The sequence below is a fragment of the Pteropus medius genome, unplaced genomic scaffold, assembly GCF_902729225.1.
Source record: "Pteropus medius unplaced genomic scaffold, Ma_sr-lr_union100, whole genome shotgun sequence".
NCBI classification, from domain to species: Eukaryota; Metazoa; Chordata; class Mammalia; order Chiroptera; family Pteropodidae; genus Pteropus; species Pteropus medius.
The window spans coordinates 4221902-4246376 of NW_024343733.1; the positions used below are offsets into that span (position 1 = coordinate 4221902).

At 44.9% G+C, this 24475-nt stretch overlaps 2 protein-coding genes across 3 annotated transcripts in view; both read right to left on the reverse strand.

Moving 5' to 3' along the window:
* Positions 1-332: 332 nt before the first annotated feature.
* On the reverse strand, positions 333-17558 carry WSB2 (WD repeat and SOCS box containing 2). 2 transcript variants are annotated; one of them, XM_039868260.1, is made up of 9 exons: positions 17397-17558; positions 11215-11383; positions 7511-7755; positions 7228-7359; positions 4757-4857; positions 3421-3593; positions 2557-2667; positions 2343-2450; positions 333-1736 (listed from the first exon to the last, which is right to left on the reverse strand). In XM_039868260.1, exons 1-9 carry the CDS (start codon positions 17407-17409, stop codon positions 1574-1576), a joined length of 1215 nt encoding a protein of 404 aa, XP_039724194.1. In that variant the 5' UTR covers positions 17410-17558; the 3' UTR covers positions 333-1573. The 2 variants fall into 2 exon arrangements, with proteins under 2 accessions (XP_039724194.1, XP_039724193.1); XM_039868259.1 differs by lacking the exon at positions 17397-17558 and having other exon boundaries at positions 11215-11417.
* Positions 17559-19865: 2307 nt separating this feature from the next.
* Positions 19866-24475, reverse strand: part of VSIG10 (V-set and immunoglobulin domain containing 10) — a 28153-nt gene continuing 23543 nt past the window's right edge. The window contains exons 8-9 of the mRNA XM_039868262.1: positions 22956-23185; positions 19866-22144 (exon numbers count right to left, since the gene is read on the reverse strand). Coding sequence (XP_039724196.1) covers positions 22083-22144; positions 22956-23185 — 292 coding nt within the window. The 3' untranslated portion in view covers positions 19866-22082. The remainder of the gene's footprint in view (positions 22145-22955; positions 23186-24475) is intronic.

The window sequence follows — 24475 nt, forward strand, 5'->3', positions numbered from 1 at the left end:
TGAAAACCTCTACCTCTGATATCACGGAATAAACTTTGGAGGCTATTCTTTATAAAGGTGTCAAATTCTTATACTACCAAAAGGGAGGAGTTGGTTATTTCCATCATTCACATAGAGGACTTGCTCCCCGTGGACACCAGTGAAGTTTTAGGCTAATGGCCGAATGGCCTCAAGGAAGCCACCTGGAGCCTCCCAGACTACGATGAATGATTTTTTCAAGATAACCAAAAATTTAAAAATTTGCCCAATCCATTCCCAGCTGTCTTGTTGTACTCACTTATTTTAAAGATGACTTTTTTTTCTTAATGGAAAAAATGAAACGGAGAGCCAAAAGCTTTTAACTTTTTCCTTCAATGAAAGCCTCTCATCTTGAAAAATGTTTTTCTTCAGCAACAAAAGTGGTAGAGGAGACTCCTACTTTTTCAACCATGTTTTATGTTACACTGGCCTCCATAAAAACACCTATTAAGAAAGCCAAAGGATAAGATGTTGCACTTTTTAAAATAATTTAAAATATATTAATTTTTCCAAAGGCAGATTTTGTTTGGATGAGGTGTCTTGATTAGATAACTACATGCCACTGTAGAACAGTACTTTTAAGGAGCTATATTTTTTAGGGATAGAGCTAAAACTGGCTCATTAGTCCAATGAAGGGAAGCAGCAAAGTCAGACCTCGTACATAAGACTATTGGCTGAAGTGATGACAACACCAATTCTTTACACAATTAAGGAGACATCTTCACAACTGTTCGACTTAAGTACTGTGGTTTTTAGACACCATCAAGAAAAACACAGTTGTACCTTACCATCTGTTGAGAAAACACAAATAAATATGCTAATGAATGGCAAACAACTGACAACTCAGCCATTTGAACAGTCATGCAGTTTAGGAATAAATCCTTGTGTAACCTGACAAATTTGTCATCTGCACATGCACACCGTTGTTTTAAAAAAAAAAAAAAAAAGCCAATTATAGTGTCTATCAGTCAGGAGCATAGCCTCTGAGTCACCTGTAATTTAGTTAATATCAGAGGCCGTTCCGTGAACACTTTGTCCTGCTGGTCAGAGAGGAGCTAGAGGAGGGAGAGACTTGCCAACATCACAGCGACTGACACAGCAGCAGAGAGCTTTAAACAACGCCACCACCGCATCTGAAACAACAATGGTTAAGTGCCAGTCAGAAGCCACACTTCCCAGCAGGGGGAGTTTAAAACCCTCTGCACCTACAGAGAGGCTCTGGAGGCCTACTTAGTTATTCTTATCGAAACATCAGTAACTGCACTTTGAATCAAAACTACTTGAAAGAGTTCAAACTTGTTTGTAAGTGGACTGAAGATTTAAGGTAAGGCTCTGTGGCCACAGAAGTGGAATCTCCTCCTCTCTGACTGACTTTCATGTGTCATGCGGACAAGATCCATGACTAGTCCACTGGAATCTGGTTTTGCTACATTCTATTCAAGATCCCAAAGAAACTATTTCAATCCATGACCAGATGTTTGGCCCATTATTCCAGCTACTCCTTTACCAGGAAGATTTATCCTGCTACAAAGAAAACAAGACCATGTAGCATTGCTTAAAAAGTCCTGTATGTGAGGAACTCTTTCATTTTCTTGGGGATTGGCAGTGCGAGCACTTGGTAGGTTGTCAGGAAACTTCGAAGGGCTTTCCGGCATAAGTGCTTCAGTGATGATAGGACCCTAGGAGCTGTCCAGAACTGGACGTGACCGTCCCTTGTCCTGAAACAAGACAAAAACCAATGTGTTAAGACAGACTTGGAAATAGGTTTCATCGTGATGGATATTAATGTTTCTTATACTAGCAGGAGGCTCCCAGACTGAAATGGAATCCTGACTGTTGAAATGGATGTAAAAGCTTGGTGCTGAATAATTAAGGCTGCTGAAAGGACTATAAAGAACTCCAGACACCTCTGACACCAAAGTGCTATCTCTGTCAGCACAGCTCTTTCTAAATCATATGGAGTTCAAGTGTAACCGAGGGAAGAGTACTAGAGTACTACCTACTGAATTATAGATGGTCACTGGAAAGTAGGTGGTCTCTGCCCTAAATGGTTTCCCATATAAATTCTGCATCATCTTAATTTAAGCTTCCTTGTAGGCTTGGTCCATGGGTTGTCATGAATTGTAACTCTTTAATTACATTTACATTAAATACGAGGAGTAAATGGTAACCTATGGTGGCAGAATAAGAATTTTATGTAAGCTTAGATTTCCTTAAAGCCTTCCTCATAGGCAGGAAAATTCTAGATGCTTTCTTTCCTTACAAAGCTACATGGTATACTCAGCAGAAACTGCTGCCCATCTGTTCGGCTGACAGATACATACCCTGTGGCAATAACTCCACCATGTGGAAAAAATGTGCAGCAAAGACCATTGGTCATGGGAGCAAACGCAATTGGAGTTTTCAGTTCCAGGGCCCAGATCCTGAGGAGTCTGGATGAGAGAGACAAGTATGTGCACATTAGCAGACCCGGGGCCAGGCCCCCAGGGCATGCTACGATCACTTGCAAGCACTTGCTCAAGAGGTTTCTCTTGTTACCTGTCATCCGCCACTGTGGCAAGGTACAAGCCTTCCGGAGAGAAGCACACAGATCTCAGGGAGCTAATGTGGACATCGCTGTCGTCCATGGCGGGGTCGAGCTGGGTGTGGCTGAGAAGGAAGAAACGCGACAAGAAACCTGGAGAGGTGGCCACCCGCCACCCTTTATCTTCATCCCCAGGCAGGAGGCAAACTGCCCTGGCCATGAAAAGGCTCCTGACACATCTCGGACCCCACATGGAAAGCCTTGGGATTTGCAGACTGACAGCAAAGATTAGAAAAAAGTGCATTTCTTAAGGCTCTAAGTGTCTTGAGGGGGCTGAAGGGTTACTAACACTCCCTGTACTAGTTTCCTTATGCAAAGTAGGTCAGCTCTCACTTTAATGCCACAGTACAAACTGAAAGTCTTTTTTAGGCAAAGATACATGATAATTATAGGACTACCTATTATTTGCTTCATAAAACAACAGAGATAAAGGGGAAAAAGTAGACTAAATTTGTGAGAATGTGAAAATTCATTTTGGAAATAACAGTTTCGATAAGAGGATCATACTGAACTTGTTACTACGGTTATTAGTAAATGGAAAGAAAGAGTCACTTTGAGGTTTCTTAATGCTGAATCCAAAGAAGTATAGACAGCCTCATATATCAGGGACTTGAAGGCACTCAGGTCTGATCTGAGAACTTTATGGACAAGGAAACACTACCGCACAGCAGCCTGAGAGCAAGCATTGATTCCACTGTGTCTTTTACCCAGGTCACCCCCTCCCATGCCCCAGACTCTAAAAGGGACATGTCTAATTCAAGGCAGGTTTCTCATCAGTAACCACACAAGGAAGTCATAAGCAGAGATCCAGTCCTTACTGGAGTGACCTCAGTCTCTCGCCAGTGTAGGGGTCCCACATGATCACGTTGGTATCATAAGAAGCCGTGACAAGCAAGGCAGAGTCAGGGGAGAAGTCACAAGAGACGACACTGCTTTGGTGGCCTTCTAGCTTCCGGATTAACGTGTAGGACCGCATACTCCAAAGAAAGACCTACGGAAAGTAACAGGTGTCTGGTTAGGGGCAGAAATAAAGTGCTTAGAACACGAACAGTGAGTGAAAGGCACAGCGATGCCCTCTTTAGGCCCCATGGTGAAGCCAAGTTTTCCATTCGCCTTTTCTCCGGCTCTTCCAGAACGTATCATATAGGCTTAACGTAATGGGCCTGGATTCTTAAGATGCCTAACCAATGGACATGATCAAGGAGTTCACCTTAAGAAAGAATAAACGGGGCCAACCTCAGGAAGACTGCCAGCTAACACGTGTCAGGACGGGCTTCTGAGTTCTACTTTTGATCCCTGTTTGCGAATAAGCAGTATGTGCTGACAAAGCCCTAGGCCAAGGGCTATCTTGTCCTTTTACTTAAAACCAAAAATAGGGGTCCAGTGACCTCCAGAGCTACCAATAAAGTGGGGGCACTGGCCATCTCATTTTACATGCCATGTGTTTACAGGACCAAGGAAATCTGCCTCATGACGGTATGTCTGACATAGCTCGTCGCTTCCTATCTTTTTGAGAGTCATTACAAGTAGGATTTTACTCAAGAAAACTCTCACTTTCGCATAGTTGCAAACCTCCAATGAATGATTAACCATCTGAGCTGTACCAAATAGTGAATTCTTAACTTTCCTAAGTCAATCACAGCAAACAGCTCCATGCAGATACAAATTCAAACAAACTGTTCCCAAATTGTTCTTGGCTTTCTAATATCGTTTAAAATAACACACAGGACTTTAGGACAAAGTTCAACAAGTAACTGTACATCTTACGATTTGAAATGGAAATCCTAATTATGTAGATTCAAATTAGACATTTCAATGAAATTTGGAGGCACATGTGGGTTTCAACTTTTAAAATCTTAGACTCCAAGGGGAAAAGAAATTTAAAAAGCACCTCTCTACCACAAACAGTTCTCCAGTGATGGCAGCACTCGACTTACACACCTCCTCTTTCGGTTCACGTCCAAGTGCAAATCAAAAAGAAGGCGTGCAAGAGGAGGTCGTGGCCCACCAGCAAGTATTCTGTTGGGACTGATGTGCAGGTGGATTTTGAGGACACTTGGCTTGTTTACCTGTCACACACAAGGCCACTTCGGACCTCTGAGTCTTGCTGAATTAAAGCAATATAGGAAATGGCACCTGACGTGTGAGACTTACTGACTTCTCTCCAGCTGCAGAGCACAGCATGCTGCAGTCCGGGGAGATGGAGCAGCAGTAAACCCATTGCAGGTGGCCCGATAACACCTGAATTTGTTTCCCTGGTAGAGAAAAGGAACAAATGGTGAACCAACTCTCAAAACCACAAATCAAAAAGACCGAAGAACATGTAGTGATGGCCCACCCAACCATATATCCATCCAGTTCTCTGTCGGCTGAGTCCCAATGCCCATTTTTTAATGTAGAGAATGAAATATGACAGAATTTGACATTTAAACATTTGAAATCTATTAATACAATATTCTAATGCCCCAGGGAAATCACTACCTACTGGTTCACCAGAATCCACAGACCACTGGGATAAAGGATGTACAGAGATCGGGTTTGACAGGTCCCCGTGATAGCGAAGAACAGCCTTTCCAGGCCCCCGCCACCTCTGTTATCTTTCCAAATTCGAGAGTGTTCACCTTCAGTTCTCTCTGTAATGGTTTCCCCGTCGTCACAGGACCTCACTTCACACACACCCTCTCCCCCACGCCAAGGGGTCTGGATGAGCAACGATGCAGAGTGATTAGGGCCATGTGCCCTGGAGTTAGGCAAATGGGTTTAAACCCTGGCTCCACTGTCTACTTTGAGCAAAACCCAAGGGTCGCTCATGTCACCTTTCCAGGTATCAGTTTTTGGAAAAAATGCAATGCCCATCTATAGGCAAATGACTAAATAAAGGGTGGTACATCCACCCTGATAATTCAGATGAAATTAAGGATCTAGATTTTCCATGGAGTACTGTTTAGTGAAAAAAGAAAGATTCAGAAAAAATGTGAAGAATATGATTCCATTTTTGTGAAACACTCACCCCAAAACACATAAATGTGTGAGTGCCCCAATAGGATTATAGAAGCATAGAGCAAAATGTGGAAAGAAATATGGAAGGCTCTTGGCATGGGCTAGATTACAGAGGGATTATGGAGGAATTCAAATGAGGGGAGGGATGAGAAAGATGGTGGAGGAGGGGTGGGAAAGAGAAATCAAGCCAAAAAAAAAGAAAAAAAAATATTTTTAAGAATGTATATGGTCATTTATTTACAGATATGTGTGGGTATATATAAGTTTTTTAAAATAAGTCAGCTGTCAAGTAAGAACAGTACTTGCCTCCTGGGGCAGTTGTGAGTGTTGAATAAATTAAGGCCAGTCATGCAGGGCAGGGCCTGGTACATGGGAACATTATTCCTTTCCTCTCCTTGAAAAGCCGTAACGATTGTCCATTCCACCCCTCTCAGTCTCCCTCAGCCAGTCCTCCCTTCCCAACCACCAAGTGATTTTCAAAGCCACTCCGAGGACCTTCCTCAGATGGTGGCAAGCTGCCTGTGGACACACATTAAAAATGGCACTGCCTTTGAGAAGCCTTCCCAGCGAGCAGGCCTGCCTTAGATTGTGTGACTACAAAGGTTCCATAGTAATGGACAGAAACTATCCAGAGTTCTCCTAGTGATTAGATACCTTCAGATGAGAACATTACAAACATCTCCTTGGTTGTTTTGACGAATTATCAGGTTCGTTTCTAAGAGGGCAAGAGACAGGTCCCCTCTCATGATTTGGGGAACAGTCATGGCTCAGACAACAGTACCAATGCCTATGCATTATCAGGGATGAGTGTGCCTCTTCATGAACTGTCTACATTACCATTTCCTCCTTCCACCTGTCTCTAGCCCCTGCATCCCAGCCTACATGGGGGAGGAATGGTCTGGCAGTGAATTCTCCTTCTCTATGTCACCAGAGATGTGTGAAATTCTTTATTGGGCTGCTCCTATAGATAATTCTGCTCAAGGCAGAATTCCAAAAAAGCTGACCCCTCTAGCCTGAGAGAATTCTTCCAGACCTCGATTCTACTTCACAAAGGAAGTCTATTTCTAGCACCAAGCACCAAACATGAATGAATTCTTCTAGATCAGTGGTTCTCAACCCAAGGAGACTTTGCCCTCCACATGGGCACTGGGCAATGTCCAGAAACGTTCTGGTTGTCACAACTATAGAGGGTGCTACTGGCATCGAGAGGGTGGTGGCCGGGGATGATGCTCCACATTCTAGAATGCACAGGACGGCACGTAACAAAAAATTATCCAGCCCAGAATGTCGATAGTGCTATGACTGAGAAAACGTATTCTACATCATGTATTTTCAATAGAGGTGATAGCAATAGCGGTGAAGATTGTTTCTTGATGGCCCAAAAAGTCCTATCTCTTTTGTATGTACAAAGTGTAAACATACATTCAGTACATGAATAGATATATAGAGTATATCTTTGGTATTAAAATCTCCAAGGGGTGAGTGGGGGTGATTTAAAAATATGTCTAAAAAGGCTCCTTAGGAACAATATTGAAAAAGGTTGAGAAACACTATTCTGGGTAAAAATGACCTTGGTAGAGAAAGGAGCAGATATAGTATTTTAGGAGTCACCCAGGAGTTCATACCATGTTTATTCAGGTCCCAGATGCGAAGAGTCTTATCCCGGGATGCAGAGACCAAAATCAAACTGCCACTGGGTGTGAAGCTCAGATCTCTTACAACATCTTGGTGGCCGGAAAGATTCAAAAGCAGGAGCCCTACGGTGGAAAGAGGAGTCAGTGGGAGAGGTGGCACCCAGTCTGCCAGTCTTGGCTATACCCCTCAGCAAGCTGGGGGCTGGTGGCCCCTCTGGCCCCTGATCAGAACATGCACATAAGCCTCCAGGACCTTGTACCAGAGACGACCTACCTGTCTGCACCTCCCAAATCTTGATCTGCCCATCGTTGAGTCCCGTAGCAAGGATCAGGCAAGAGATGTCTGGCACTTGGGGATGGTGGCGTGCCCAGAGCTTCCTGCTGGGTGGAGAAGGCCACGGGCTGAAGGCCAAACCCCAGACAATCTGCCCACAGTCCAGAGTCTTCTCCTTTGGGCTGCCTCGCCCTTTTGAATCATTTTTGCTGCTTCTGCTTTTGGCTTCAAACTCTTTAGGGATGCTGGGGGAAGTAGAGAATTCTTAATGAGTCTGAAATTGTCACCAAGTCAACCAACTTTTTATACTGGGTTATCTAAGACTTTAAAGTCTTAGAAACAAACTGGCCTTCAGATAATTCTGGTATGACTTTTCTTTTTAGAGTTCATGTAAAAGAGGCTTCACTGGCCTTGGCTCATCCCATTTGTGATAGTCCTACAATGGGCTCATCCCATTTGTGACAGTCCTACAATGGTGTGACCTGCCTTGTGGGATAACTAGATCACAGATGCTCCAGGGAGCCATACGCTTTCTCGGAAAGTTCTCTCGGGTTTTGGTTTATGGAAGGAAAGATGCACTCAGTTTTTTTCATGAGAAAGAAAGCACGCTATAGGTTTGGAACTAGGACAGAACTCAGAGGCTGAATACTCACCTGCTGCTCTCCTGCCCGACGAGCCCCCTCCTCCACTTCCCATCTCTAGCTTGGAAAACTCTTAAGAAGCAAGAAAATAAACTCCTTTCTTGCCAATATCATTTGCTCTGCACATGTTGATTTTTGCCTTCACTCGCTATGTTCCAATCAATTAATGAGGTTCTTTCATTTACTTCCCTGATGGTATATCCAGCACAGGAATCAACTAGCGGGACAGTCGAAAGAGAGAAAGAACCCACAGAACTACTCAGGGGTGCACTGACCGGAAAGATCTCATAGCTTGACCCTCTCCTTTTACATTCTATAGTGAAACATAGGCCCAGATAAGCTAAGTGAGACCCAGTCCCTAAGATAAGGGCCCGTCCACCACTCTGCCTGGCACACAATGTCTCAGAGGCATGAGCAGTTAGACAGCCTGAGGTTTGGCCCCAAAACCTGAAAGTCTCCTGTCTGTGGTACACTTTATCAGCGCAAGTATTAAGTCCTACTTTTTTATGTGACCCTCACCACACTCTGGGGTATATCAAACTAGGGGAAACAGAGGTGATAAACGTAGAACTCAGTTCCATGAGAAATCCTATATTAATGTGTATGTAGCTGGACCTCTTTATGTATTACATTTGTTCCTCCCAAAATTAAGTATATCACATTTTTGTCAGTTGCGTTGTTGAAATAAATATATTTTTAAAATTTTAACCAAGCTTACCTGTAAAATTAGGAGGCACTGAAGTGTAGCCTCCTTCAGCTCTAAAACTCTATTAGTCTAACTCAGAGGTTGGCAAACTAGGCCTCAGCCAGCAGTCTGCTTTTATAAATAAAGTTTTAATGGAACACCACCAGGCTCATTTGTTCACCTGTTATCTATGGGTGTTTTGACGCTATTAACAGCAGACTTGAGTAGTCTCAACCATATTGCCTGCAAAGCCAAAAATATTTGCTACCTGGGCTGTTATAGAAAAAGTTTGCTGACCTCTGATCTAAATAGCCGAATCCAGTCTGAAATTTTGTTATTAAGACAAAACATCTGGATGTGACAATGAACAACTTTCTGATGGGGCCTTCCCCCACACACACTGCAGACCTGCCTGGCCCTGGCATAGAGGCCTGAGTTTGCAATCCAAGGAAGAAATACACAAAAGGCAGGCTACAGGGAGAACTTTGTAGGACAGCTTGGAACCTCCAAAGTTATGTTTGTCTTTTATAAAATCCTACTTTCTGTATTTGAATTAAGGGATACTTCTGTAGTTACTCTATTCCAAAGAAATTAAGATACGTTTACATATTAATTCATTTTACTACCATAAATTTAATTTCTGGAGATACTAAAATCTCCATTTTAGGGGTGGAGCTGACTTTCCTGGGGTCGCAAAATCAGAGGCAGAATAGGACTGAAACAGAAGTCTTGAATATCCTAGCCTAGTGCTTAACAGAGCCCCTGCCCTCCTGAGTTTGTCAATGTATCAAGGGATAAGTTAGTCACATGGAGGGTGGGGAGGAGTAACTAAGGGCAAGGGAGATTCATTGGGAGAACTTAAATTCATTGAAATTAAAGTTTCTAAAAGTTTTATTTCTAAAAGTAGTACAAATATTCGATGCCTATCGCCAAATAGCCTTCCTTCCAGAAAGTGCACAAATTTATACCCTTCTACCCCAGCAGTGTACAGAGTACCCCATCTCAGCAAACTCTCATCGGCATTACCTATTGTCAAGGCAACAAGTTTCAGGCTAAACTTGTAAAAAACTTTAATATGCAATTTAAAGAAATGTCTCAAGCATAATAAATGAGACCCTCAAGGGCAGAGACCACATTTGATTTATTTTGGGATTCTCGGCCCCTGTCTCTTTCAGGCAAAGAGTGGCAACAAACATTGGCTGAATAAATAAACGCAGACATAGAGCTGCCCTGGGACAGATGGAAAAATGCAGACGCTGGGCTATCTGACTGGGGGCTCGCAGCATTCAGACACTGAGACCTGCCCAGACCTAAGAAAGAAAAACTAGTTAACATGAGAAACTCAATGTGGTAGATAATAAAAAGACAATACCCAATTTAAAAATGGGCAATGATCTGAATAGACAATTCTCCAAAGAAGATGTATAAAGGGCCAATAAGCACATGAGAAGGTGCTCAACAACGGTAGCACCTGGGAAATGCAAATCGAAACCACGGTGAGATGCCACCTCACACCCACTAGGATAGCTGTGCTACAACGAAAAGACAGATAATGATATGTGTTGGTGAGGATGTGGGGAATCTGGAAAACTCATGCACTGCTGGTGGGATTGTAAAATGGTCCAGCCACTTTGGAAAAGTCTGATAGTTCCTCCACCAGTTAAACATAAAAAACATATGAAATCACACATCCATGCAAAAATGTGTACATAAATGTTCATAGCAGCTCTATTCATAAGAGCCAAAGGTGAAAACGAACCAAATGTCCAATAGATAAATGTATAAACAAAATGTAGTATCTTCACGCAATAGATTATTTGGCAATAAAAGGAAATAAAGTCCTGATACATGCATCAACATGGAAAACTGTAAAAACATTGTTAAGTGAATGAAGCCAGTCAAAAAGAAGACATATATGATTCGATTAATATGAAATGTCCAGAATAGGCAGATCTACAATGATAGAAAGTAGATTCGTGGCTGCTCAGGGCTGGAGAGTAGAGGAGTTGGAGGGTCCCGGCTAAGGGATGTGGGGTTTCTTTCTGGGATAATGAAAATGTTCTAAGATTAATCATGGTGATAGATGCACAACCGTGTGAATACACTAAAAGGCATTGTATTGTATATTTTAAATGGGCAAATTGTATGGTGCGTACATTAGATCTCAATAAAGCTGTTAAAAAAATTTAGGGCTGACATGGTAGAATTTTCAATGTACAGAACTGGAAAGCCCAATGATCAATTCCTGAACTGTTCAGCCACTTTCCCTCTCCTGTTCTTGGGCGGGGAGACCCAAAAGAGTAGGGAGTGATTCTGGAAAGCGCTCATGTTCCCCATCATGAGGACTCCCGCGCGCCTTTGGGTGCCAGAGTACTCACAACTGTTCCTCCAGCGGCCAGGGGATCAGCTTGACAATGCAGTGTCCTTGAGACCAAGCGAACCAGGAACCATCTGGGGAGAAGGCGACACTCCAGGTTTCACAGCTCGACTTCCAATCAAACTGGTGGGGGCGCCCGGGCTTGAGTTCAGCCAGCAGCAGCGGTTCCTCTGGGACAGGAGACAGCATGCTTCAAACAAGCACCCTCGCTTCCTAGGAGAGTGGGGAGCCAGGCTCCCCAACCACCTCTCTGACTCAGACACAGGAAAGCCACTGTCTCTCCTTGGCAAAAGGTGACACTATGGATTCTGGGAGGGAGTTGTCATTTAAGCGACCTAGGGCAGTAATAGAAGCCACAGGCCACATTCCACCGTAGTTACTCAGTCTTGGCACACCCCACTCCTGGTTAACCGTGACTCTGAGTAATCTTTGGATGGGTAACCCCAGTGAATGGAGGCCTCATTTTCCTACGAATGCCTGAAGAAGAAGAAAGGAGAGAGGACCAGACCAGACCAGAACCAAACCAAGCAAGGATCACATTAGATGATGCAGATCAGGAGGCTTTCAAATTCTCCTCGAAAGAACCGCTACTAGGAAACAGATGAAAAGAGGAGGGTCTGAAACTCAAAGTCTCCCTCTCATTCACCAGCATCGTCCCCGTCATTCAGGCTAAAAGGTGCAGCACTTGCTCTGCTCCCTGTCACTTAAACCTCTTGATACGGCCTCCACTTTCATCTCCCCTCTGTTCTCATTTAAACCTTCATCCCATCTTGCCCAGACCTTTTACAAGACTCTCGGGATTCGTTTTCCCGCCCTCAGGGACCCTGCTAAAACTGAAACACATCACATCCTGCCATTTCTTTCCAATACATTCCACCTACCTACACAATAAAGGCAGCTGAGCCCTGGCTTCCACCGGCTTCCACCCTACACCCTACACCAGTGGTTCCTGCACCCTTTCACCTACACCTTCCTCAACAGCATACTCTGGCCACTCCAGAGTCCTGCCCCAAGTAGCTATTCATAGTCGCACCTGGACTTGCTTTCTGATTATGAGAATCTTCCCTGGATTAGCACCAGAGAAGTGTACCCTGATAGAGAAGTGTACACTATCAGAGTGGAAATAAGTCCCAATTTGCCTATTTCATTCTCTCCAGTAGTAACCAACTTCCCTCCGCCCCGCCCCCGCCCCCGCCCCCACCCCAGAATTTAATTAAGCACCCTTGCTCAAAAACACCAAGACAATTTAATCCTGCCTAGCACAGCACCTTGTGAAAAGCAGGTGCTGGATTGGCGCTTCTTCATCAACCTGACGGGCAGTTTCCTAGTTCAAGTCTCTACTCCAGTGGAAAGTTCTCAGTAGCTGACGAAGTTCCTAAATTAAAGGGAGGGCTTCGGAATTGATTTTTTTTTGACCACTGATTGTGATACATATGAATATAAAAATTGGTTTCCATCCTGAATGAGGTCACTTCCTGATGTGTATGTTCCACTTTAATAGTTTCAAGGCTCTGACCCTTTTATAGCTGTTACCAGATAGATACTAATTTAAATAGCCCACATTTCATATATTTTAGGACCCGTCTTTACATGTCTTCTCACATTTTGACCTCGCCAAAATCAGTGTCTTACAAGCAATGACTTTTTACAGGTAAATAGGCAGTATTTTTTCTCAATGATACATAATGGCAATATGATTCATAATATCATGGATTCAATGAAACAGATGGTAAAGATGCATAAATGTGTGCATATATGTATATATTTAACATTCATATATGTATATAGATTTTCTGGTATATGCATTATAGGAAACTACATGGGTAAACCTTGTTTTATAAAATAAGTATGCTGCTGAAAATTTTGTCTTTAAATAGAATTTTAATAAATCATATCAAGCCTTTGGTGGCTTTGTTATTTAAGGAAATATCCTTTATATTCATTCCCTGAGGGTCTATGTATAAATCTAGGTTTTAAAATATTAGGTCTAAACTGACATTTGTATAGACCCAGGTAATTCTTCCTAGAAATCTGTATGTGTTTGCACATGTGGTCCTTCCATTTATGCCATCACTTGTCAGTAGAAGCATACTCCTCTGGATGTGAATATTTGCATGGTAAGAGTATTAAATTTCTATTTTAACCTAAGAGACCAAAGTAGGTCTCTTAAAAGTTTCTTCATTCTCTTTATTTCTAGGTATTTTCTTATGTTGACAGGGCCCTGCTCTGGTAATGTCTCCTTCATGTAATCCAGCAGTTCTCAACTGGGGGTAATTTCGCTCCCTAGGGACGTGTGGCAATGTCTGGAGACATTTTGGTTGTCACAATTGGGGGTGGTGCTACTGGTATCTAATGGGTAGAGGCCATGGATGCTGCTAAATATCCTACAGTGCACAGACTACCCCCTATACAAAGAATTATTTGGCCCAAAATGTCAGTAGTGCGGAGGCTGAGAAACTCGAATGTAGTTAAATATTCAGTGACACTGACTGATCTGGAGATATGTTTTCATCAGTTGAACCAGATGAAAATTTCTTTATTCTATTCTGACATTATTGACACTTGATTCATTTCCTCCACGACATGCACCCTATCCATTCTCTAGACAGCATGGAGGCTACACACAATCTAAACAGGGGTCATCCTTGATTTCTCTCTTTTCTTAACCTACCATTCCAAATCCATTAGCAAGTTCCATGAAATGTTTCCAAAAGACTTGGCAAACCCAACTTCCCTTTATCTCCATGGCTACTGTTCCAATCTGTGCAACATCATCTCTCACTAAACAGCCTTCCAACTGCTCTCCTAGCTCCTGCTCTGGCCCCTCCCATCCATCCTCCTCACCTCCCAAAGTAATCGGTTTCAATCGCTCTTACGATAAAATCCAAACTCCTTACTCTGCCTTCAAAGTCCTGCAGAACTCGGCCCCTGCCTTTGTCTCCCACCTATGCTTACATCTCTCCTGTGTCCCTGGCTAGTCTAGCACCCTAGCCTTCTTGATTATCTTCACCCCTTGATTATCCTGATCATCCTCAAGGAGTTATGACCTCAGGGCCTTTGCACCAGCTACTTTCTTCCCCTGCAATGCTCCTTCATGGCTCGCGCCATCTCTTCATTCATTCAGGCCTCAGCTCAAACGCCAACTCCTTAGAGAGCCCTTCTCTGACCCCCAAGCCAATCTCCTTCACAACTCGCTTTATTTTCTTTATAGCACTATCACTGATGTGATTATTATCTGTCTACCCCCCTCCCCCCCAACTAGAACGTCAACTCCCTGGGAGTAGAGACCTTGCATGTTTATTCCCATTGCCTAGCGGAGTTCTTGGCAGAGAGCTGGCAGTCAGTAAATATTTGGTGAATAAATATACAGTGGTACACCTCTTTAAATATAAATGAAATGAAGCCCCTTAAACTATTATGATGCCTATGCCAAACGTTTCACATGAAATGCTTCTTAAACATGAGCCAGATCCAGATTTCACACTCTATTTCTGTGATTTGGGGATTTAACCTCTTGCTATTTCAGGCTCAGGAATCCAGGAGCTAAAAGAAGAAAGAACTCAGTGACTCCTGTCTCTTCATTTCTAGAACTAAGGAAATTCTGAAGCAGTGTCTGGGCCCCAACTAAACTTGGCTGCTGGAAGAGAAAGCCATAATTAGTGCAGAACTTAAAAAAAAAAACAGCCAAGAGGATCCAGCTTCATCTGGGACTATACCTGTCACGGCCCTTCTTGGTGAAAAAGATCGGGGTTTTCTAATTAAACAATGGTATGTATATGGACACAAAGGCTGAATGGAAAGATATTTATTATGGGCCTCTTCTGTGAAAGGAGATTCACCTTAACATAGACATGGAAGCTATGACTCGGGCTGGCAGGAAGCAAGGTGATTTGTCTTGCCTCAGGATCTTAACATTAGCTGTTCCATCAGCCTGGAAAACTGCCTAGCTGGCCCCAGATTTCTGCCTGGCTGCTCCACCTGTACCATTCAGGGCTGTCGTCACATTCTCAGAACCCTTCCTGGCTTCACTACTAAAGTGGCCCAGTCACTTTCCTGTCACTCTATTTAATTTTCTTTATAACCATCACTCACACATCTTTTCTTGATTGCTTACTTGTTTTTCTGTATTTATTGCCTATCTTTTCCCCTATTCTTACCCCAAACTTGCCTATTTGTTCGTTGCTATTGGGCTGTGCTATCCAACACAGTGACCCTTAGCCACACATGGAGAATGAACATATGAAATATGGTGAGTCCAAATTGAGAAGGGCTATTATGTAATACATGCTGTATCTTGAAGACTTAATACCAAAAATATCTAAAATATATCAATAATTGATCATGATTACATGTTGAAATCACATTTGATATGTTAGACTGACAAACATATAGTTTAAAAACATTTCACCTGTTTCACTTTTTTTTTTTTAATGCAGTTACTAGAACATTTTAAATTACTTATGTGGCTCGCATTGTATTTCTCTTGGCTAGTGCTGGCCTAGAAAGTGCCCAGAGCCTGGCACATGGAGGACACTCAATAAATATTTGTTGAATGAATAAATGAATTCTAACCACTGCTCTGAAGATATCTACTATTGTCCATTGTAATCTCATTACAACAGGCTTTATTCAGTTTCAAAAGAATGTAAAACTCTCTGGCTTTTTTTTTTTTAACAGTAGCTTGGCAGCTCTCAACAGCTCTGCCCACACCCCAAAACACAGTCGTCAATCATGAGGAAAAACCCAGAACTGGAAACAGATTTCTGCTAAAATGGAAGGCTAGCTGATCGCTTTCGGATTTAACTATAAAGAGTCAATGAAAATGACAGCGGAAGCTATAAAAAGATTCACATAAGATTCAGGCAAACAGTAGGGACCATTTATAAAGAGTTCTTTGGGTAACAGTCACTGAAAAAAAAAAAAAAAAGCCCTTATCTAGATGGGAAGGCAGAGAGAGCTGCCTCTACACCTTTTACTGAATGCCTGACTCTAGCAAACAAAGAAATGTCATTTCCCAAATTAAAAAGTTACACCACCCCAGGGAATACCCTGATTTCAACCTACCCACCCACAATCCCCGCTCCATCAAACAAGCCAAGGAAACAAACGTCAACAATCAGAGCAGGATGAAGCCTGAACTTCACTGGAAGAATACAAAGAGATTCTGGAACAAATTCTAAGCCCTAGGCCTTGACCTCTTCTGCGAATTTTCCCTAAGGAAACCAAACCGCCTTTAAGCATGGGGTATATTCAAGAGTTGGGACTCCCAGAATAAATCCCAAACCCACACCAAATTTTTGTAAAGGTAGGGTTTAGTGGCAAGGTGGTTGGGAGAACGGGGGACGTCTTGAGGTTTTGTCTTTGCAAAACAAGCACACCATTCCCACTGAGACTGCAAGTTCATTTGGGCTGGCTCTGAAGTATATCCAACACTCTCCGACTTCCACACCGTCTTCTGATGACAGCTGTTAACAAGGACAGAGGCAAGTGTGTACCTCACCCATCGGCGTGCCCTAACCTTGCCCTATCATACGTGTCACTGGGGATCAGCCAACCCTGCCCCACCCCACCTCTAGAATCACTCTCCACTGCGAGAGGCTCGGAATACATATATTTTTAATAAGGACCCCAGACCCCAATTTTACAAATAAGCAAGTTTGGGAAGCTCCCAACCACCCACTGAGGCAGGTACTATTATTATCTCATTTTTCGAAGATACAAAACCAACCCTTGGGGAGACGGGGTGGTTAAATGGCTTGTTCTCGACCGCACAGCTTGTAAGGGGCAGAGCCGACTCCCACCAGATGTCACCCGGCACCCGGGCAGCCACCCCGCTGGGTATCGCCCCTTTAGGGCCTGGCGCACCCCGCGTCCCACCCGGGGGGGGGAGGTGTCGCGCCCCGAGCGCCCCCCACGGTCCCGGGGAGGGGTGGGGATCCCCGCCACGCAGAGGCCCGTTCTCCCCACGTCCAGCCGGCGGCGGGGGACGCGGTGGCGGCCGCTGACAGCGAAAGTGAAACAAAGCTGGGCGCGGGGCGCGCACCCCGCCGTCTGCCCGCGCGGGCTGCCCGGGCCGGGCGCCCCCGCCGCGTCCCCCGCAGACGGCCGCGCACCCCCGCAGCGCCCCGGGGGAGCAGGCCCGGCCCCGGCGGGCGGGGACCGGCGCGCGGCGGCGCCACTCACCTCCGGCCTCCATGGAGGACGCGCGCGGCCCCGCGGCAGGCGGCGAGCGCCTCAGCCCCCCGGGCCGCCGGCCCTCATGCCGCCCCCGCGCCGGTCCCCACTGCGGCCCCCGCCCCGGCCCCGGCCCTGTCGAGCCCGCCGCCGTCCGGAGCGGCCATCAGCTGCTTCCCGTCACATGGCGGCGAGCGCGGGCGGGGACGCGCGGGGGGCGGGGCGCGGACGGCGCGGAACGGGGGGGGACGGGGCTGAGGGGAAACGGGGTCGCGGGGCGCGGGAGGAGGGGCAGGTGGACGCGGGCGGGCGGAGACCCGGGAGCGGGGCGCGGGGCGGCAGACGCGGGGGCAGCGGTAGGATAGAGGCCGGTCTGGCGAGAGCGGGTTGGGGACTGGGGAATGGGGGTCCATTTGGGCGGGGGACTGACCAAGGTCGGGGACTGGGAACCAAGACGTTCAGTGGGGACCCCGGGAGCGGGGTAACTGGGACTTAGAGCTAAAGGAATTTGAGAGTGAAGAATCTATAAAATCTCTGGGGGCGGGGAGTGTGACCCCTGGGGGTTGGGGACCTGTATTCCTGAGGAATCAAATGGGGACCGCATCATGTTTTGAAGAATTTTAACAGGGTCACCCTGGGAGCAAGCAAAAGGACCTGGGGAGTATAGGATGGGTTGCAGTTATCGCGGGGCCGAGTGGAGGCGTATAAACGTAAAAGAGAACGTAGTAATAGTATGGAAGTATGGGGAGCGGGGCCGAGGGTGTTTATGAGGAAGACGAAGGCCCGTAATGAGTGGGACGCGAGCTGAGGAGAAAAGTGGGGGAGGTGGGGAGGGAACCCAAATGAAAACAGCGGGGAGCATGTATAGGAAGGAGACTAATAAAAATGAGGACCCAAAGAGACCAGGGATCAGGGGAACCGGGGTGACAGAAAGCGGAGACTGAGAAGAGAACTGGGGGAGAGGGGTCCGGGACCGCCCGAGCCGCGTGAAAACGGGGAGGGGAAGTGATGAGGTTGGGCTCAAACTAGAGACCTGAGGAGGCCGGGAGCTGAGGTAGGCGACCCAACTCAGGGGCTGGGATCAAGTGGGAGATCGGGAAGGGGTGAGCAGGGCCATTTTTAAAAAATGAGAACCAAGGAAAGAAAAGCCCAGTGGAAAATAGAGGGTGAACCGGGCGTGCCGAGGTGAAAATGGGCGGTGAGAAGGGGGCAACCATGCTGGGGAAGGGGGCATCGAAAGAGTGGGGGTCCCAAAGTGCATGAGCTGTGTACACATGAGCGTGACCTAAGAGGGCTGAGGGGGAAGGGCACCCAGAAAGACGCGTTCATGGACTGGAGGCAACAGAAGTGAAAACGGGCAGAGGTAAAACGGGGGCTCAGAAAACGGAGGCTTGGATTAAACAGAACGTTAAAATGGAGGGACTGGGTTAAAAAGAACGTGGGAAACAGGTTAAGGTAGGAAACGGGTTTGGTTGGAAGGGAAGCCCGTTTAAAGTGGGACAGCTTTGCTGAAGAGTTAGGGAGTTTGCAGTGGTGTGAAAGGGGGAGAAAGGAATGGCCTAAGAGGAAAGGCCTAGAACAGGAAAAGGGAAAGGAACTGGGCAACCTCAAGTGGGGGTGAAGGTGAGACACTGTGGGGACGATTAGCTGGGCCTGGAGAAAATCTCCAAAGCCACCAACAGCTACAGAGACCCAGCAGCTGATATAAATTGTCTTCACAGTTCATCCAGTCTGTGTTCCCCGTGATGATGCCTACCCTATCCGTTTGGTGTTAGCCTGCAATTTGACCAAAAAGAGGCCTGTTTAGGGAGAAAGAATGGAAGAACAAGTTTCTCAGGGAGCTTAAGGAAGGCGAAGCTCCTTACATCTCTGTAGGTGTAAGAGGGTGGATGGCAGCTCAAGTCATGGAAAAGAATAAAATGGCACTAAGGACAATACCGTTACCAATATTGGGAAAGTTAATAAAAAGTTGAGGGAGGTAAATCCATTTCCCCACATCTTTCAGTTTATTAATCAAGTCTAAATCAAGCTCACTGAAGCATTTTTTTTAAAAATACCTTTATTCATAATCTTTAAAAAAACATAACCTCCCCCACACCAAATATTAAAATGTAAATAATGCAAAGGTATCTACTTATATTTATCTGCAGCAGTTCCTGGCCAGTCCCATAGTGAGAAATACAAGTTGGCACTTATTGCATCATAATAAATTGTACTCAGCAAGGATGATTTTCCAGGTTGCAGCACATGGATTATGGAAATTTTCCATCATGTGTTTTCCTGATGCAGTAATAGGGCCTGTATGTGCTTGTGAGTTCTGGAGCTAATATCAAAGCCACAGGATTCCGGGAGCCCCTTCCCAATGTCTCCCAGGTTTTGAGGAAAAATGTCAGTTATGATAGCCCTGAAGTATTTATCTTCCTGGTTCTGATAAGGAGATCTCCTGGCCTCTAGAGTTCACAATACATTCAGATAAGATTTTTTTTTTTTTAAAGCACAATGTAACAACTTGAACTTTGCCACACAAAGTCTTTTACCCACAGTTAACATGCTTGTGGATTTGGGGATGGGTCATCTTAAAATATAAAAAGCCCTAATTCTTTAAAAATCTTTAAAACTTGAAGACCCCCAGGACCTGGGCTCTTAACTGATCCAGCCTTATTAATGTGTACACAGGGCTCCAAGATAAATGACAGCAATCACAGCTCAGCTAGTCACGCATTTATAGTGTTTGGCACCAAGACCTTGAAGCTCCCACTTGCAAGTACAAAAGCCCTACCTCGAAGATTTCCTCTCAGGTATGTGTGCAAGAGAAGAGGAAGTTGCGGAAAGCATCTCGGAGATCTTGGCAAATCATTCTCTGCGTTCTCAGCTAGGAACTTTTTTCCCCCTACAGTTTTCCTTTTTAAAAAAATATGGTTGTCTCTGCACAGTAGACACTCAGATTCAGGAATGTAATCATCGAAGGTTCTAAAAGAGAGACTAGCTAGCTCACTGTTCAGTGACTTTAGAAGCAACTTAAGTATCTTGTTCTGAAATGACAATTAGCCGGGTTAGATTGGGTAGCAGCAAAAGACCCAGCCCAACAAGAACTGCAGTTCACAGGTATTCCTGAGGGGTATAAATTGCAGCCAGTTCCTTATCTCCCCAGTGTTCTGAGCTGGGGTCAGGACTCACTTTTAGTGACTTGCTCAGTTTAGTCCCTACATTCAAGAAAACAGACCAACTCCAAGCCCACCTGCAGAGTAACCCTGCAGATAACCAGTCCCTGTTACTGGAGAAGGGAAGTCTCCTTCAAGCCCTAGGTCTTGCTCATCAGAGCAGGATATGGAACATTAAAGAATACAAATTCAAGTCAGATTTTTATGCTTAGCACCCACCCTTTGTACCCTTATAAGGCCACTGACATTTAAGAGATTTGAAATCAGGGTAAAAGATCTCTAAACTACACAGGGCTCTATTGGAAGCCATCAGCAGCTTAAACTCATCACATTATTTTCATTTGAAACTCAGCATTATTGATCAGTGTATTCTCATAATATCCTTGAGGAGGAGGAAGGAAACAAGTTTTCTCATTTCTGAAATGGAGAAACTGAGGCCAGATGAACTGGTCTGCCCAAGGTGTGCTTTTCACCAGATATTCCATCATGAAACATTTTTCCTGCCTTCTTTCAAAGCCACAGGAGAAAGGGAGAATGGGAAAAGCTGAAAGCTAGTAGTGTATCACCTTAGAGGCTTTTCTATCAATATGAAGCTCTGTAAACTGTGAGGTTCTAATGAAAGGCACTTCTTACGGGGCCCCTATCTCTTTTGTAAAGAATTCTTATCTCCGGGGAAGCAAAAATAGGAGAGCTCTGATAATGCCCTCATCTGAAACCATTCTACAAAGAAGAATGAAAGGCCCAGGCAGCAGCTTGCGACTCGGAGTTGACATTTTTTTCCTTCCACTAAGGAAGGCAAAAGAGAAGAGAACATTTCTTGAGCACCTCCTAGGCACTTTCACATCCAAAGGACTTCATTTAGACCTCACCATAACCCTGTAAGGTGTGATTTCACCTATTTTGCAGATGAGGAAACTGAGGCTCAGGAGAGAGGTGAAGCAACATGCCCAAGCCCATAAAACAAGTAAGTAGCAGGGCCCAAATTCAAGCCCGGATGTTTCTGACTCCAAAAACGAACCAAACTGCCTCCCTCTGGCTAGAATCAGTAGCTCACACCTCCTCACCTTTTCCAGTGGGCTGACTGACATTTACCTGGTTCCTCGGCTCACCTGGGCAGTGAAAAAGGAAGTGTCCCTGTCACCCCACACTATACCTTTGCGTGCTGAAGTAAGCTGGTTACAGACTTTTAATAGTGGCAAAGAGGCATTGAGGTCCTCCCACTCCTCCCAAATCAGCATCAGTCAACCTGGATAAAGCCAGGAGTCACAGCGAAGAGGGTACCTCAGATGCCAAGTGCAGCTTTCCCCGACACATTGCCAGTTCCCCAAAGCTTTTAAACATCATTGAGTAAACTTAGAGTAAATCAATTTTCTAAAAGAATGAAAGATGTGCATATATGTTTCTTTTTGCTAAGAACCCCAAACCATTTAGCCCCTCAGGCAGGAGTACAAGTCAAGTCAAAGCAAAATGAAAAGCTCATCTTCACAGTAGCTTTCTAAGCTTTTTCAGACTGGATAATGAAGGACAGTTCTCTTCATGCTGGCCTGCCCTCTTCTTGAAAGATGTCACTCTGCTGCTCAATGATGTCATCCTCATCTGTATAGGAGGGAAAAATAGATACGACTGCGGGATCTCAACGGAAGTCCTGTTTCTACCCTCAGTCATCGATCATCTCGATTTCTAGTCCTTTATTGGCAAGCCTCAGAATCCGATTTCATGGAGGAGCAGGCAGGGCAGGATGTGTGTTGGCTTTCACCTGTTCTTTCCACTCAAAATCTAGACGTGCTGGACACTATCTACCCTTCGTCCTCTTGGTCCACACCATTCCCCTCACCTGCAGTGCCCTCTTCTCCTTTCTGCTTATTCAAGGTCAACTGTCCTGAAAGACTTGCCTTATATCCCGCTTCTTCCATTGAGTTTCTCCTGACCAGTGTACCCCTCAAGGCTCATCTTTCTCCTGAGGTCCTGTCATTTTTAAACATATTATTCATGGGGCGTTAATCAAATTCCAACTTGCTACAGCTCCTCGACCACACCCTCAAAGGGTTGGTTAGATTTGGCCTCCATTTGAATATTCCTCACGTGTTTTAGTCTGTTGCCCCTAACCAGTCTCATAAAGCTCCCTAGATGCAAGTATCATCTGTCTTCCTGTTCTGTTCTCCAACAATACCAATACCGTGCCTTTCCTAGAGCAGGCCCTCGGTAAATGTTTGTCAATTTAATTGTTGCATTGGTAGTTAGTAGTAAAAATTCTCAGGTTCCAGATTAAAGTTTAACTATCTTCCCTGGCCTTTAAAAAAACAACAACAAAAAAAACCCCCACAAAAAACAGACTCACCACTTAGAGGTTTCATACTGGGAAGCTCACCACAACCTAGCAGAGTGCTTTTAAGGAAAAAGGGCTCACCTTGCAAAGCCTGGAGTCCGTAGCCCATCTCTTCCATGTTCCCATTCACCAGCGCTGTCACTCTGTGAATGTGGCCATGCTTATGTATTTCTTTTGGCAACTCCTCCCTCTCATTTGCTTCCTCTTCCTCTTCTGCAACAATTTTTTCCTCTTCTTCAGCATTTTCTTCCTCCTCTACCTCTTCCTCTTCAGAATCCACCAACACCATGACATCACCCATGTCTTGATCCCTAATTTCCAAAGGGGGAAGAAATAATCAAGAAGAAGATGCCCTGGTTTTTTTTTTTTCCAACATCAGCCCTTGCTGAATAGAAAACACTAGATTCTTTGCAACCCCTTAGGTAACATGGAAAATTCTTGCCTGCATTCAATTTGGTTAAGTCACAGGATGACAGATTGTAATCTCTCAAAGAGATACCTACAGAATGCTACAGATAATCTTATCTTTGTTCCGGGTGAGTTTTATTGTCCCCCTGCTCCACCAGAAGATGACCTCCTTGTCCCAGGCACCCAGCATTTTCGTTCCCCTCCCAGCACATACGCAGATGCTCTGTTCCTTTCCTGAAATGCCCTTATTTCTGCTCCACTAAAATTTCTCCTCTTCCTCATTATTTAAGCCCCAGGTTAAGTCCTCTCCTGTCCCCTGGAGCCCTGAACTACCATTGCATTTGGAGTCCAGGCCCAGGGGTTTAGCATTTAATTGCTCTTAATTTATTGCTGGTTTTACCTACCAAGCCAGAACATGCATTTCTTAAGGAAAAAAGAACACATGCCATGGGCCAATCACAGTCCTGGGGGCATTTGATCTTCAGTCTCTCATCTGGGAAGTAGATGAGGAGACGAAGGCTCAGAGAGGGTCAAGGATTTCGCACGAGCCCCGGACTTGGGAATGGCCGAGCTAGGATTTGAACTCAGGTCCTCTAATTCCAAAATCTTGACCCATTATGCCTCACTGCTCCCTCCTGTGAGAAATAAGCCGAGGGAATGACAGACTCACGGGGAGAATGGCCCTCAAATACATGACAGCAAAGGTTAATATTTTTCCCACGAAAAGTGGTCCCAGAACGATAATATCCTCTCATTATGAATGATGGTCCCAGAACGGTAACATCCCATCTTTATTAATGGGTAAAGAAAAACAAAGAGTTCTCTGCTCTCCCCCAGAACCTCTTTAGGAAACGAAATACACAAGTTCCATTTAGTTACTTTGCCTGCACTGAGGATTCCTTTAGGGAGGGGCTTCGAGGCATGCTCAGACTGGTTTTCCAAAACATGCTGTAAGACTACAATGTATTATTCCTTTGAGCTGTTTTTAGAAAATTAGGTAAAATAAATGCATGAACGACTGGCTCAATACATACGCACTGTCTTTATGCCTCAATGACAGACCAACAATGTGCCCCGCCCCAAAGTCATATACAAAGAGCACAGACTTTGGAATCAGTCAGACCTAGGTCTGAATTCAGGCACTGCCATTTACTTCCTGGATGAGCTTGCAGAAATTACTTCACTGAGCCTCT

Excerpts from the sequence above, each read along its gene's own strand:
- WSB2 (XM_039868259.1), bottom strand. The coding sequence starts at position 11,402 with ATGCTGTCTCCTGTCCCAGAGGAACCGCTGCTGCTGGCTGAACTCAAG. Across the intron at positions 7,756-11,214 it reads TGGCCGCTGGAGGAACAGTT|CATCCCTAAAGAGTTTGAAG; the intron begins GTGAGTACTCTG and ends TACTTCCCCCAG. Across the intron at positions 1,737-2,342 it reads GGTGGAGTTATTGCCACAGG|GACAAGGGACGGTCACGTCC; the intron begins GTATGTATCTGT and ends GTCTTGTTTCAG.